Here is an 11040-nt window from a genome sequence, read left to right as displayed (position 1 = left end):
GCGGTGGGGCACCAGCCTGGGGACGAGGCCAGCGGCCCGTGTAGCACATCACGGTCTGAGGTGGCGTTTGTGTCACCGACAGGATGACCACCCCAGGGCCTTCGCCTCGCCGCCCGACTCTGGGAGCCCCGGCACCCCCGGCGCGCCGCTGGGCCCCCGCAGGAGAGAGTGCACCGTCCCGCTGGCCCCCAGTTTCACTGCCAACAACAGGTGGGAGCCGCGGCAGGTGCCGCACGGGGAGCCCAGGCGCTGAGGCGCTGGGGGCCGGCTCTCCCGTTCGTGGCCCTGCGTGCTTCGGAACGAGTGACTGAATGCGGGAGTGAGTGGCTGGCTCTCTCTTCCCCGGGGGCCCAGGGAGGGAGGCCGCAGGGCGGTGCCTGGCACCGGGGGCTCTCCTGGCCAGGGTTGCTCGCTCGGGGCTCCCGTAGGCCTCCCTCCGCCCTCTCGCCTGCAGGGCCGCCTGCCTCTCGAGGCCCCGAGATGCCCAGCTTAGCTCCTGAAGAGGGCAGGTTAAGGCTCAAGGGAGGTTCTCGGGCCTCCAGGAGGGTGGACAGGCTGCCTCGGGCCGGCCCTGCCCACTGGTGCGAGATCCGGCCGGCGTGCGGCCGCGGCGGTCACTTGTCGGCAGGACAGAGGCAAGCGCGTGCGGAGCAACGGCCAGGAGCGTGGGGTCTGCAGAGGGCTGCGCAGGCTGTGGCCTTGGCTGGCGGGGCCGGGCCGGCGAGTGTCAGGATGGGCGGGGCCTGGGGGAGCACGGCCGCCCTCGGCTACACAGCTGGTGCCCCTCGCTCTTGGCCTCAAGGGCACCCGGGGGCAGAGGGACAAGGACATACATGTGCTCAGTGCAAGAAAGAGCTTCCGAGCGCAGAGGGCCATGCGTCAGAGGGGCCGTCTTGGCGCACAGTTCTCCTTGATCCTTCACCTGAGTCAGCGCGGGAACAGTTCTTGCTTTTGATGCAATAATTTAAGTTAACATTTAATTTTGGGGGCGCCTGGGTGGCTCAGGTCATGCTCTCATGGTTGTGGGATGAGCCCTCTGCTGGGCTCCGTGCTGAGTGTGGAGCCGGCTTGGGATTCTCTCTCTTTCCCCCACCCTGCCCCTCCCCTGCTCACACGCATGCCCGCTCTCTCTCTCTAAAACAACGAAAAATTTTTTTAAAATTTCTGTCCGTGACACATGCACTCAGCTAAAAAGCAGAGCAGTAGGGGCACCTGGGCAGCTCAGTCAGTTACGCGTCTGACCTTGGCTCAGGTTGTGATTTCCCAGTTTGTGGGTTCGAGCCCCATGTCGGACTCTGTGCTGACAGCTCGGAGCCTGGAGCTGCTTCGGATTCTGTGTCTCCCTCTCTCTCTGCCCCTTCCCCACTTGCTCTCTGTCTCTCAAAAATAAATAAAGATTAAAAAATTAAAAAAATTTTTTTAAAGCTGAGCAGCGCTACATACTTAATAAAAGGAAAAAAACCAAACCTGCTACCCCTTCCCTCCCTCCCCTCCCCCCCCGCAACTGAGTCCTGCTTCTTGGAACCAGCTTTCTTTCTTTCTTTCTTACTAAAAAATAAACGTTTATTTATTTTGAGAGAGGGAGCACACGTGGAGGGAGGGGCAGAGAGAGAGAGAATCCCAGGCAGGCTTTGCCCACCTCGGGGGCACTGGATCGCCCGCCCTCGGGACTGTGACCTGAGCCGAAATCCCGAGTGGGATGCTTAACCAAGCGAACCACCGGGTGCCTCTGGAAGCAGCTACTTTGAAGCAGTTTCTTCTAGTATTTTCTAGAAAACGGTTATGACAACATCCCAGTGTTGCTTGTTGTGGACTGTTTCCGACCTGGCATGTAATCCACGTGGCAGGAGGGCTTTGCTTCCCTGTGGCCGCCTGGCACACCCTCCGACTGTCCCTCCTGCTGCCCGAGCCGAGTCCGTCAGCTCTGCGTCCTGAGCCGCTTCCGCGCAGGGGCCGCGGCCGGTTCCGCCTGCTCCGAGTTCCGAGTTCACAACTTTTTCTTTTTCTTTATTATTATTTATTTGCTGTGCGACTTGGGGCAGGTTACTTAACCTCCCTGGGCCCCAGGATGCTCATTCATACGAGAGGGTCGCGGTTGTGCCTGCTGCGCAGGGTCAGGAGGGCTTGCTGGCTGAGATGGGTGCCTCTTAGGGCAGCGCCACGCACCTGTCTTTCCCGGAGTTAGGAACGATCTCTCGCTTTTCCCTACCTGCTTGTCATGTCCCAGCCCTGACCAGAGAACGCTGGACTCGCCTCTGCACGGGGAGGCCAGCAGGGGCCCTTCCTGTCCCCGGAGCCTGGCTTGTCTCTGGGTCTGAGCCGGCCCCACCCCACCCCAGGGCCGCCTCCACCTCCTCTGTGAGCACAGGCTCCTCCGGACCCCGGAGCGAGGGTTCTCAACAGGGAAAGGTTTCACGGCCGTGCGTGTGTGTCTAAAAATGCCTTGACCCTGGAGCCGACCCAGGGTGTGGCTGGCAGAGCCCCACATCAGAGAACATTCCCGACGTCCTGAAGCGGTGGTGCCGGCCGCAGGGACCGCTGCTGGGGAGTCCTGTGTCGCCCTGATTCCCCGCCTTTTGCCGGGGTCCGTGCTCTCTCCGGAAGCCCTCTGGGTGGTCCCTCCCCTCCCTGCGCGGACTCGGTGGCACCGGCCGTCCGCCGGGTTCTCCCCGCTTGCCTGCTGTCCTCGGGCCCTTCCGCGTGGACGGTCGTGCTGTTGGGTGGTGGCGAAGGCCCTCTTGCGTTGCCCTGGGCTCCTTTGTTCTCTCTTTGCTCCGCTCTCCCCGGGACTGTGGCTGCTGAGCGCATCCGACTGCGGGCACCACTCCTGTCTCCTCGGCCTTCCGCTCTGTCCCCTGTGGCCCTTCGTCTGCCTGCCTTCGGGCTCGTGGCGCCTGGTTCTCCCTCTCACGTCTGACAACAGCGGGGAGCGGTGGCCGGGCCGCCTGCGCCAGCTCGGGGGCTGGCTGCCCTCTCGTCCCGCCTCCGCGCCCGGGGACGCCTGGTGCCGGCCGTGCTGGGACTACCGAAGTTGGCAAACCCTCCGAGTCAGAGCTTTTCCTGCCGAGAGCGGCTGATCGTGGCCGGGCAGTCAGCACGGATTCTTTGGGACGTCCTTGCTCTGCTGACCCTTGTCTCCACCACATCCTGTTTGTTGGCCTCTCGCGTGCGCAAACGTCTGGAACACCGGCTCTGCCAGCATTTGGGGGGCGGCTAAGAGTTGCCTGGTGGCTCACTTTGGGGTGCCTGGGCGGGGGCACCTGCTGTCCTGGGGTCTACACGTGTTAGTGTCGGGGCTGCTCGGTGTCTCCGGGGAGGGGTTCTCTGGTCTCCTGCCCCAGGGCTAGAGTCCTGCTCGCCACTGCTGTGGCCCGGTGATGTCCTGCTCAGTGCACAGACTGCTCCTCCTGGCGGGCTGGCCTCTTGTCCAGACCACAGGGATGGGCTTGGCGCCTGGGTGCTGGGGTCAGGGAGGGACCTTTGGAAGAGCCAGGTGCCCCCACTTCCCGCACATCCCTGGGGTTCCGGGGAGCAGGGCTTCTCCCCCGTCCCTCCACGTGTCACTGACCACTGGCCCTTCTCATCCTGCTAAAACTTTGTGGTTGTGTCTTCGCGGCAGCCTCCTCCTGCATCCCCTTCGCCCCTGTGTGTTTGTACCACGTGTATCCCTCCTGGTGGGTTTGAGGGGCGGAGAGAGCCGTGTCTGCCTCCTGGCACGTTTCTCTGACACAGAGAGGCCCATTCTCCGTTGACCGATGGTCTGCGGCCTTCTCTCCGCAGCAGGTGTCCCCGCTGTCAGCGGGCACCTCGGGTCCTGCTCCGTGGGATCCCCTGGGTGGAGAGCTCTCCTGGGTCCTGAGAAGGCCCCTCCTGTCGGTGTGGTGGCCGTGGAGAGTGGCCCCAGGGACGCCCGGACGGTGCCACGGTGAGCGCAACTCGGGCCATGCCGCCTACCGGAGCCTGACGCCACCCTGTCTTCCGGCAGGAGCAACAAGGGCGCGGTGGGCAACCGTGTCACCACCATGCTGCACAACCGCTACAGCCCCTCGGAGAAGGCGCCGCCGCCCAAGAGCTCCAACCACGCGGCCCCCTCCCTCAAGTAAGGCGGGGGGCACGGGGTGGGGGCGGCGGCTGATGTGCGCGGAACGTGGCAGGACCCCGGACGCCCCGAGCTGCCTCCCTTGCCAGCCGAGGGCAGCAGGGCAGAGAGACACCAGACCCCGGTGGGCAATCCCCCCCGGTGTGGGGTCCCCGCCGAGGAAGCCGCAGCCTCTCCCCGAGTCTCCGGCCCCCTGGCTGAGGCCAGGGCAGCCCCGTGCATGTCACCCCCATCCACCCTGCCTGGCACACTCGGAGTCAAGGGCTGCCGTCGGGTGTCTTGGGTCACCGTCTGGCTCTGGGATCTTGTGGCTCTGGAGACTTCTTTGCTTTTTCCTTTTTTTAAATCATTTTTTAAAGTGTATTTATTTACAGAGAGGGCGCACGCACGTGGGCATGCGCACATATGTACAGCGTGGGAGGGAGGAACAGAGGGAGAGACAGAGAGAGAGAATCCCGGGCAGACTCCACACTTCAGCGCAGAGCCTCAAACTCATGAACCATGAGATTATGACCTGAGCCAAGATCAAGAGTCAGATGCCTAACTGCGTGAGCCTCAGGTGCCCCCGACCTCTTTGCTTTTTTTAATGCAAAGAGCCCAGTAGCCTCCCACGCGCTGTGTGGGAGGCAGGTGCCCCTGGGGACCGACTAGTGTGTTGGAACCGGGGAGCGGCCGTGCCCACTCCCGATGTCCTGTGGGTGTGTCCTTCCAGGCCTGAACCCCTGGGACGGACCCTCTTCTCGCAGGCAGAGCCACGTGCTGGGGCCGTGAGGGGGCCTGGGCGGGGCCAGTGAGCCTTTTCTGCTCTTCTGTCAGCAACATCCTCAAGGCGGCCACCGGTGAGGGGGACAGCAGCGGCTCTGGGAAGCCACACAAGAATTTCTCCAGCAGCAACCCCGTGGCCCAGAACAACACGGGGGGGCCCCCAGGCCCGTTCAGACGGAAGGAGGTGACAGAGGAGGAGGCCGAGAGGTGATCGTGGGCTGGGGGCCAGGGGGGAGCCTGAAGCTCACTTAGTAGAAATTTCCACTTAAGAATTATTTTAAAATATGGAGGCTGATAGAACCTTGTACCGTACAAACCCATTTATACCACATGTCAAGAAGAGGCAGATCTGGAACCACAGTTGCTCGGGGCCCATGGCCGCAGAAGGCTGTCTTCCCGGGGGTGACAGAAATGCTCTAAAACTGGGTCACACCGGCAGTCGTATGATCCTGCAAATTTATGAACAGTCATTGAACCGTGTACTTAAAGTGGATAGGTTTTATGGTATGTACATCGTACATCACTGAAACCATTTGTTAGAAAAGCGTTAAGTGGAAGAAAGACATAAAACTAAAAACACCCCAAACAGCCTCATGGCCACATCCCCTGAAACTCGCCCTGGGGGGCGCTGAGGGTGGGCTGCAGCTAGATCTTCCGCCGGGGCCCCAGGTCCACGGTGTCGCTCCCAGTCAGGAACCTTGTGCTGGTCAGAGTGTGGACTTTGGGGGGCCCTGGAGGTGGGTGAGTGGCGCTGGCGGCCTGGTGCTTCCCGTCTGGCTGTGTGTCAGCAAACAGGCCCCTTTGTGCGCCGGTCGCGAAGCCATCTGTGTCCTGGATGCTCCGTTAGGGCTTTTGCTGAATAAATTGGCAAGTGGTCCCGAGAGCCGAGGTTAAGGCTTTTTAGAGTTTACTCAGCTTTACTGAGTTGAAGTGATTAATGTCGATGTACAATAAGATGCACCCATTTTAGATGTATTGTTGGCCGCATTCGGGCACGTGTTGAAGCTCTGTGGTCTGCAGGTCTGTCACCCCCTGGACTCCCCGCAGGCCTTTTATCTGGCTTCACCAGGCCTGACCCTGGCCACACGGATCTGTTCCCTTAGGGCTTTGCCTTTTCTAGAATACTCTACGGCCCGAGCACCCAGCCCGTGACCTATCATGCCCAGCCGGGTCTCTGGTTTGTTGCTTTTTGTCGGTGAATAGCACCCACTGTCAGGACGGCAGCACGCACCCACAGCCGGTGTGCTGGGCGCGGTGCCGGGCCTGGGGATCGAACACAGAGTCCGCGGATGGCGTCTTCATTTCCGCAGGGCCGTGCAGCTGCAGGCTTCCCTGCCTGCCCCGACCGTTGGGAGGACCCCCGGAGGAGCGGCCATCACTCATCACTCACCCAGTTTCGCGGGTGCTGCACCCGCAGGTTTATCCACCAGGTGAACCAGGCTGCCGTCACCATCCAGCGCTGGTACCGCCAGCAGCGGCAGCGGCGCCAAGCCAGAGCTGCCTGCCAAGGGCACCCGCCCGCATTGAGGCGAGAGGTCAGTGGGGGGTGTGAGCTGTATCGGCGAGAATCCCAGAGGTCCCGGCTGTGTATAGTGGGGTTTCTGGGAGCCGTGGGCCCACACTCCATCTGGGGGCTCCCTTCCTCCATGCCCTGAGTCGGGGCTTCTGCTCCAAGATGCAGAGCTGCCTCCCCACCCAAAGGAGCCGCTGGCCACAGGGAGGGAGGCTTGTCTTCCCTGGGGCAGAGAAGGGCAGGTTGTGGGGGGCCAGGGGTCCCGTGGGAACACAAATCTGGATCGAGCAAGCCAGCTATGGCTTCCACAGGAGCAGCGGCAGCAGCTGGGAGACGGGAGCCCCCTGAGCCTGCACCAGCAGAAGGAGGCGGCCAGGAGGAAGGTCCGGGAGGAGAAGGCGCGCCAGGCCAGGCGAGCGGCCATTCAGGTACCTGCGTGCCGCTCAGTGCCGAGTCAGCTGACAACTGCCGGGTCCACCCCTGTGCCTGAGAGCAAGGCTGTGCTCCTGGGGGACCCCCGCCTGCTGCCTTCCCTGGCCCTCCTCCCCCCAGGCCCCTGGACGCTGGGCCTCAGGGCAGCCTGGCGGAAGGAGGGCTGGGCGCCTGGCTTGTCCTGGGCGAGGCTCCTCAAGGTGCCCCCCGTGGCAGGAGCTGCAGCAGAAGCGAGCCCAGGAGTCAGGCGCCCCTGAGCTCGGGCTGCTGAAGGAGGCGCGGGAGCCGGAGAAGCCCCAGCCTGCCCGGGAGCCGCCCCTGAGGCCCGGCAGCTCTGCTCAGGCCCACCAGACCCACAAGGCCAATAACGCCAAAGCCGGTGAGCNTCCCCCCCCCGCCCCCCCCCGCTCCCTCTGCTTCTTCACTCCCACACCTCTTGTTCTGAAGCTGGACACGGTGACCCTAAAGACCAGGGAGGCCAAGGGTTCTGGGGTGGATTTTGCACCAGTTTCCCTGACCCTTTACCCCAGAGGCCAGGGCTCCTGAATGTTCCCTCTGCCCCACATGAAGTCTGCCGTGGCCCTGCTGTCACGAGTTCTCCCTTCCCCTGTGCGCGGTGTCTTCTCAAGGGCCCTTCCAGATTTGCTGCCCCCAGGTGGGGTGACGCCCACCTGGGCCAACGCTCTGCTCTGTCATGCAGGAGTTGGCTTCCGTACCGCAGGCGCAGAGGACCCCCGCCAGCCGGCCTCCAACCCCTCCCCAGAGCCCCGGCAGTTTCCAGAGAACAAGCCTCAGGTTTCCGTCCATACAGCCCTTCCCGTCCGTCCTCTCCGGCCTCAGCCTGGGTGGCCCGAGCCTGCGCCTGCATGGCTGTGGGGTCACTCGTGCCAGGAAGGGCTGCCCAGAATGGGTATTGTTGCAGGGAGGGGGTCTCACGGATTGCTCTGGAACCCCGCTGGGCTGTCACAGAAACCCTGGGGTGGGGCCCCCGTGTGCATGCCCACGGAAGGGAGCAGGAGGCTCAGAGGTTAGGTGGGGGCCGAAGCCACTGGGCTGAGGGGCAAGGAGGCCAGGCCACCCTCGTTTTCCTGGCGGTGGGTCGGGGTGTGCCTGATCCATGTGGCTAAGTGGCCGTGAGCCTATGGGGAGGAGGCCTCCCCTCTCTAGCCCCCACGGTTCTCTGGGGGGTCTCAGCCTCTGATGGCCTCAGTGGCTGTCCCTCCTGCCTGTCCACTGCAGGATGCCAGCTCGCAGGACGTGGCCAGTGAGGATCTGGAGGTGGTGGGCCCTGCGCAGGGCAAGGCCCAGTCCAGGGCCACCCTGGATGAGCTGCTGGCCACACTAAGGCTGCTGGAGGAGGAGCCCGAGCCGCTGCCCAACCCCAGGGCCTATCACAGGGACAAATCCTCCTGGACCAATGAGGTGACCGCAGGCTGCGTCCTCCCTTGGCCCAGCCCCGGGTGCCGGTGCCATCTACACGGGAGACGGGGGCGGGGTGGGGGCCACGGGAGCCCACTGGGCCTCTGCTGGCTCCAGTCAGGCCCTAACAAGGGCAGGTGGGGCTCGTTGAACCGCCCTCTCATTGGAGGGCTTGCTGAGGTTTAGGGTGCTCAGAACAGCGGGGGGTGGGGGGCGGGGGCGGCCGCTCCACCAGCGCCCCTAGGCCACGCCCTGCAAGCATCTGGGCAGCCCGAGAGGCCCTACCTTCCAGACCGGGTCCCACCGCCTTCCCAGCCCCTGTCCCTGCACTCGATCCACCCCTGAGGCTGTGCCCCTCCCCTGCAGGAGGACGATGCCAGCCCCCTGACGGCAGACAACCTGGAGAGGTTCCGGAAGCTCGGCACGTGCGCCAGTCCCCCCGAAGACGGGACTCTGCTCTCGGAGGCCAAGCTGCAGAGTATCATGAGCTTTCTGCACGAGATGGAGAAGTCAGGGCAGGACCGGCCGGCCTCAGCCCCCCAGGTGCGGGGGGGTCCCCGGGGAGGGACGCCAGGTCACCACCCGGCTGGCCATCGCCTGACGCACGCCACCTTCCCAGGGGCTGGTGCCGGACGAGGGGCGCCTGGAGCCCACGTCCACGGTGAGCTCTTCTATGATGCGGCTGAAGCTGGAGGTGGAGGAGAAGAAGCAGGCGGTGGGGCTGCTGCAGAAAGCGCTGGTAACGTCCTGCCGGGTCCCCGCCCCGGGCTGTCACTGCATCAGCACCGGGCAAATCCTCACACACCCTGTGGGGCCATTGCTGCTTTGCTCCGCTCCCCAGCTGGGTGTGTCCCCCCCCCACACAGGTGCAGCAGCGGGACCTCACTGTCCGGCGGGTCAAGGAGACGGAGAAGGAGCTGGGCCGGCAGCTGCGGCAGCAGAGGGACCACTACGAAGCCACCATCCAGCGGCACCTGTCCTTCATCGACCAGGTGCCGCCTCCCAGGCAGTAGGGCGCCAGGGAAGAGGGACCGGGACCCGCAGGGCTCAGGGGGTCGTTGGGTTCCAGACTGGCTCGGGCCTCACGGACACTTCTAGACCACGGGGCCTCCTGGCAGGCCTGCTGCTCCCTGGTGTAGATTTGGCAGCATCTTCCCCGCGGGGCTGCTTGACGGCCCGGTCCAGGGCGTCACTGGGTGCTCCCCCACGGCCACAGCCCCCAGCCACACCCCTTGTCCACATGTGCACCTGTGGTCTCAGCCCCAGAGACCCCCTGGTGGGAGAGGAGGGGAGGTCCCCGTCTCAGGGCAGCCACCTCAGCCCCAGCCCTTGACCCGCCACAGCTGATTGAGGACAAGAAGGCCCTGGCGGAGAGGTGTGAGGCCGTGGTGGCGGAGCTGAAGCAGGGCGACCAGAGGCGCAGGGACAGGGAGGCCCAGGTGCAGGAGCAGCACGAGCTGGTGAGCCCCTCAGGCGGGAGGCCGTGGCTGGAGTGGCGGCTCTGCGGCCCCCTCCCTGCGGCCCCGAGGAGAGTAGGGCAGCCTCGGCGGTTTGCAAACAGGATCGCTGGGCCCACCGTGGAGCCTCAAGCCCCCGGATCCCCGTGTCCCCCACCCCCGGGACCAGGTGCCTCCCTGCACTGGAGCTGTGCTGGGTGCTAGACCCCGGGGTGGGAGCCGATCACCCTCCTGTCGCACACGTGGTGGTGGGGCTGACAGGCGCCACCGCCTGGCTGCAGCCCTGTCCGTGTGGGAGCCTGAACTGCCCCAGCTCTGGGCGCCTGGGCAGAGGGACCTCCCCTAGTTTTCCTGGCTCTGCCATCCGAGGACCGTGCCCTGCCTCAGCCTGCTTTACTGGCGGTACTGGGCTGCCTCCCCTCCCCTGCCTGGTGCCACTTCCCACCGTGTAGGCCGCGGTGGTCCCCAGGCCGAGAGCTGACTCGAGGGAGGGGACCAGGGTTGGGGGCCTTCTGTCACACAGAAGGGGGGACTCGGGAGTACCCCAGTAAGGCCTCTGCAGGCCGATTACTTCCCCCCATCTCAAGCCTCCAGCCCGGACCCTGCCTCGGCCTCCAGGGAAGCCAGAATAGTAGCGCCAGTGTGCGCAGGGCCGGGGTCTCCGTTGATTTCCTGTTTCTTCCCTTGCAGGAGATTAAGAAACTCAAAGAACTAATGAGCGCCACGGAGAAAGTCCGCAGAGAGAAGTGGATCAATGAGAAAACCCGAAAAATCAAGGAGATTACAGTCCGAGGTGGGGACCGGCCACACTCCTCGGTGGTCAGAGGCTGACAGGCCACACGGCCCAGGGGGAGTCACGGGGGTCTTTGAGCAGGAACAGCAGTTTTGGATATACTCACAGTAGAGACGGCCTTCCTGGGCAGCTACAAGGCCTCAGGTGCCGCAGTCCAGGTGGCTTCGAGGCCGGGAGGAGGCAGGGAGGGGGCTGGCCACTGGCCGAGGACCTGGGACAAAGCGTGGGTCCGAGAGGAAGGGCCTTGCCTTCCCCTCTGCTGCCTGAACTCTTCCTTTCCGTGGGCTCGAGCCGGGTGGGCGCATGAGGGGCATGTGGGGTTCCCTGCTACCTGCTTAGAGGGTGGGTCTGAGGGCTGACGGGGCACCCAGCTGTGCCCGCCACGCCTGGCGCTTCTGCCCCAGGACACTCTCTTCCCCAGTGACTGTCGTCTCCAAGGCGAGAGCCCTGGGGCCAGAGCTGTGCGGAGGGGAGCCGGGGGAGAGGGGGATGGTGGTGGGCCGGGGTGGACTCAGCTGTGCCTGGAGCCTCTGGGGGGGTGGGGGTGGGGTCCTGTGGCTGG

General features: G+C 64.3%; 1 protein-coding gene across 1 annotated transcript in view; it reads left to right on the top strand.

Moving 5' to 3' along the window:
• CEP131 (centrosomal protein 131) overlaps window positions 1-11040 on the top strand; it is a 17063-nt gene that overhangs the window by 3672 nt on the left and 2351 nt on the right. The window contains exons 5-18 of the mRNA XM_077756409.1: window positions 83-210; window positions 3986-4099; window positions 4916-5071; window positions 6282-6399; window positions 6689-6805; window positions 7026-7188; window positions 7510-7604; window positions 8049-8231; window positions 8595-8771; window positions 8848-8967; window positions 9095-9220; window positions 9572-9688; window positions 10376-10511; window positions 10900-10939. Coding sequence (XP_077612535.1) covers window positions 83-210; window positions 3986-4099; window positions 4916-5071; window positions 6282-6399; window positions 6689-6805; window positions 7026-7188; window positions 7510-7604; window positions 8049-8231; window positions 8595-8771; window positions 8848-8967; window positions 9095-9220; window positions 9572-9688; window positions 10376-10511; window positions 10900-10939 — 1790 coding nt within the window. The remainder of the gene's footprint in view (window positions 1-82; window positions 211-3985; window positions 4100-4915; window positions 5072-6281; window positions 6400-6688; window positions 6806-7025; window positions 7189-7509; window positions 7605-8048; window positions 8232-8594; window positions 8772-8847; window positions 8968-9094; window positions 9221-9571; window positions 9689-10375; window positions 10512-10899; window positions 10940-11040) is intronic.

This window comes from Crocuta crocuta, unplaced genomic scaffold (genome assembly GCF_008692635.1).
Source record: "Crocuta crocuta isolate KB4526 unplaced genomic scaffold, BGI_CrCroc_1.0 scaffold50, whole genome shotgun sequence".
Classification (NCBI taxonomy): domain Eukaryota; kingdom Metazoa; phylum Chordata; class Mammalia; order Carnivora; family Hyaenidae; genus Crocuta; species Crocuta crocuta.
The sequence above is the reverse complement of the archived record's forward strand: the minus strand, read 5'-3'. Positions and strand labels throughout refer to the sequence as shown.